The 2,500-nt window shown below is 41.4% G+C and overlaps 1 protein-coding gene across 1 annotated transcript in view; it reads right to left on the bottom strand.

Moving 5' to 3' along the window:
- LOC143294934 (sodium/potassium-transporting ATPase subunit alpha-B-like) overlaps window positions 1–2,500 on the bottom strand; it is an 84,954-nt gene that overhangs the window by 5,490 nt on the left and 76,964 nt on the right. Inside the window, exons 14-15 of the mRNA XM_076606450.1 lie at window positions 2,331–2,500; window positions 1,334–1,435 (exon numbers count right to left, since the gene is read on the bottom strand). The exon at window positions 2,331–2,500 is cut by the window's right edge and continues 48 nt beyond it. Of these exons, the coding sequence (XP_076462565.1) occupies window positions 1,334–1,435; window positions 2,331–2,500 (272 nt within the window). The remainder of the gene's footprint in view (window positions 1–1,333; window positions 1,436–2,330) is intronic.

Below are 2,500 nucleotides of genomic sequence, written 5' to 3'. Positions count from 1 at the left end.
AATGCAGAGTTTACGAATACTGTAAACAGAACCATTCTTCAGCAAGTGAACATACGATTGACCTTCAGAGTTCAGATGTTTTTGCCGCAGGTTATTGTAAAGGACACAATTTTTTATAAAATGGTTTTCATCTTCGACCACATTACAACATTTACATGCGTAATTTGAATTACATTTGAATGTTCTCCTAAAAATGATCCATTTATTGGGAGCAAACCAAGCCGTAATTTTACCAAACAGTCCCTAAAACACTTTTTATCCACAAAGTCAAAATATTGTTCACACTGAAAACCAGGTTTAAACAGTCTGTAGTTATGATTTATATCTTTAGACATTACTGACTCGTCCCACTCCTGCATAAATATATCTTTCATTCTTTGCTTAAATAATGACAAAAATGTTTGCTCACAACCAACGCCTTGTTGCAACCAGACATATCCAAACCCAAGTCTAAATAAAGTATTTTTTACTGAAGACACCTAGCATTTTTTTCCCCTTTCGTCTAGGTTAAGCAACATCAAATATGCCTGTCTGGGTAATCGGTGCATAATTCATATTCAGCAACCTTAACCAGTACTTGATACACCTTGTTGCACTATTTATATACAGTGGATAACGTCCTAATTCGCCGTATGCAAACTTGTTTGGTACTCTAAGTGGTATGTTCAAAAAACGTTTACATGCAAAGGAATGAACCTTCTCAATATTATCAAGTCTGTTAAGACCCCACATCTCAGAAGCGTACAAAAGAATGGGTTGTATATGAGCATCAAATATTATGAAAAAAACATCCTTTGGAAATATCATTCAGCTTCGTTATATATTTTATACAGTCAATGCATGCATGTTTGCCTTTTGCTGCTAAAATCCCTACTCCTTTGTTTATACTCATTTTTATCGTAAACACAAACCCTAGATAATTATATTCATTCACTACTTCTAGAACATTTCCATCGAGATTCCACTTTTCATATCTTCCCAAAAAGCCACCTTTTCGAAAAACCATCACTTTAGTCTTGCCAGTATTTACATTCAAGAAGAATGTTTTACATGCATTATTCAGAATATTAATTTGATTTTGCAGACCAATCGCAGTGTTAGATAGCAGTACAATATAATCCGAGAACAGAAGAATGAACAACATTAATAAATCAGGCAAAAACTGAATTCCATGAATACCACTGATTTTCAATTGCTGATGCAATTTCGTTAACAAATAACGAAAACAATATATATATATATATATATATATATATATATATATATAGAGAGAGAGAGAGAGAGAGAGAGAGAGAGAGAGAGAGAGGGAGAAAGAGAGACGCAGTGCCCCCACCTTCTTCCACCCCTGTCACAATGGAGGCAAAGTTGTCATCCAACAGGATCATGTCGGCGGCTTGTTTACTGACGTCACTTCCGGCTATTCCCATGGCCACACCTGTTTTGAAGACATACAGTGCAGAGGATTATTTTCCCTTCAGTCCAACACTGATCTTGCTAAGGATTAACTCACTCAGTACGGCCAGTCCTCTCTTCTCCTCTACACAGACCCTCGGATGTCCAGTGGGTGTCTCAATGACCCAGCCTTTAGCTTCCGTCGTCAGAATTGTGGTATTCTTTGTCAACATTCACGTCTTCAGTATAACAGCCTTCCGCTTGCAATATTTTGATGAAGGTAATTGGGGTGAAACGCTGTTAACGTCGTCTCTTTCGCTACACCCACCACCCACACCATCACCACCACCATCGTCATCACAACACCACCATCATCATCACCAACACCACCATCATTATCACCACCACCACCACCATCACCACCACCGCCACCATCATATTTTCTAACATCACCACCACCACCATCATCACCACACCATCATCACCACCATCACTACCATCACCATTACCATTATTATCATCATCATCATCACCGACATCATCACCACCATTATCACCACCACCACCATTGTCACAGTAAATGCTTCTAAAAACGCCAAAATATATATGAGTCATTCAACCTCTTGTTCTTTATTTATCATTATCATTTTGTTTTGTTTTTTGCATGTGGTGCCTGTAACTTGGCATGCGTGTCTTATAAAGCTTGTTAAGGTTTGATTGACAATAAAGTTGATACTGATTCTGATTCCACCACCACCACCACCACCATCGTCACCACCCCACAGCCATCACCACCCCACCACCACCAGCACAACCACGATCACAATGACGACGAGCCCCCTCCCCACCCCGCACCCAGCTCCCTCCTCCAACCCCCCCAAGCCCCTCACCACCACCCCCCACTCCCATCCCCGGCCATGACTGACGAAAACACTGACCGATGTCGGCTTTCTTGAGGGCAGGAGAGTCATTGACTCCATCCCCGGTGACGGCGACGATCTGTCCCTGTCTCTGACAGCCCTCCACGATGATCAGCTTCTGCTGGGGCGAGGTGCGCGCGAACACGATCTCTGAGTGCGTCTTGAGGATGTCGTCAATCTGTGCCGGG

Source organism: Babylonia areolata, chromosome 20, assembly GCF_041734735.1.
Source record: "Babylonia areolata isolate BAREFJ2019XMU chromosome 20, ASM4173473v1, whole genome shotgun sequence".
Classification (NCBI taxonomy): Eukaryota; Metazoa; Mollusca; class Gastropoda; order Neogastropoda; family Buccinidae; genus Babylonia; species Babylonia areolata.
Note: the sequence above shows the minus strand (reverse complement) of the source record. Positions and strands in the feature narration are given on the sequence as shown.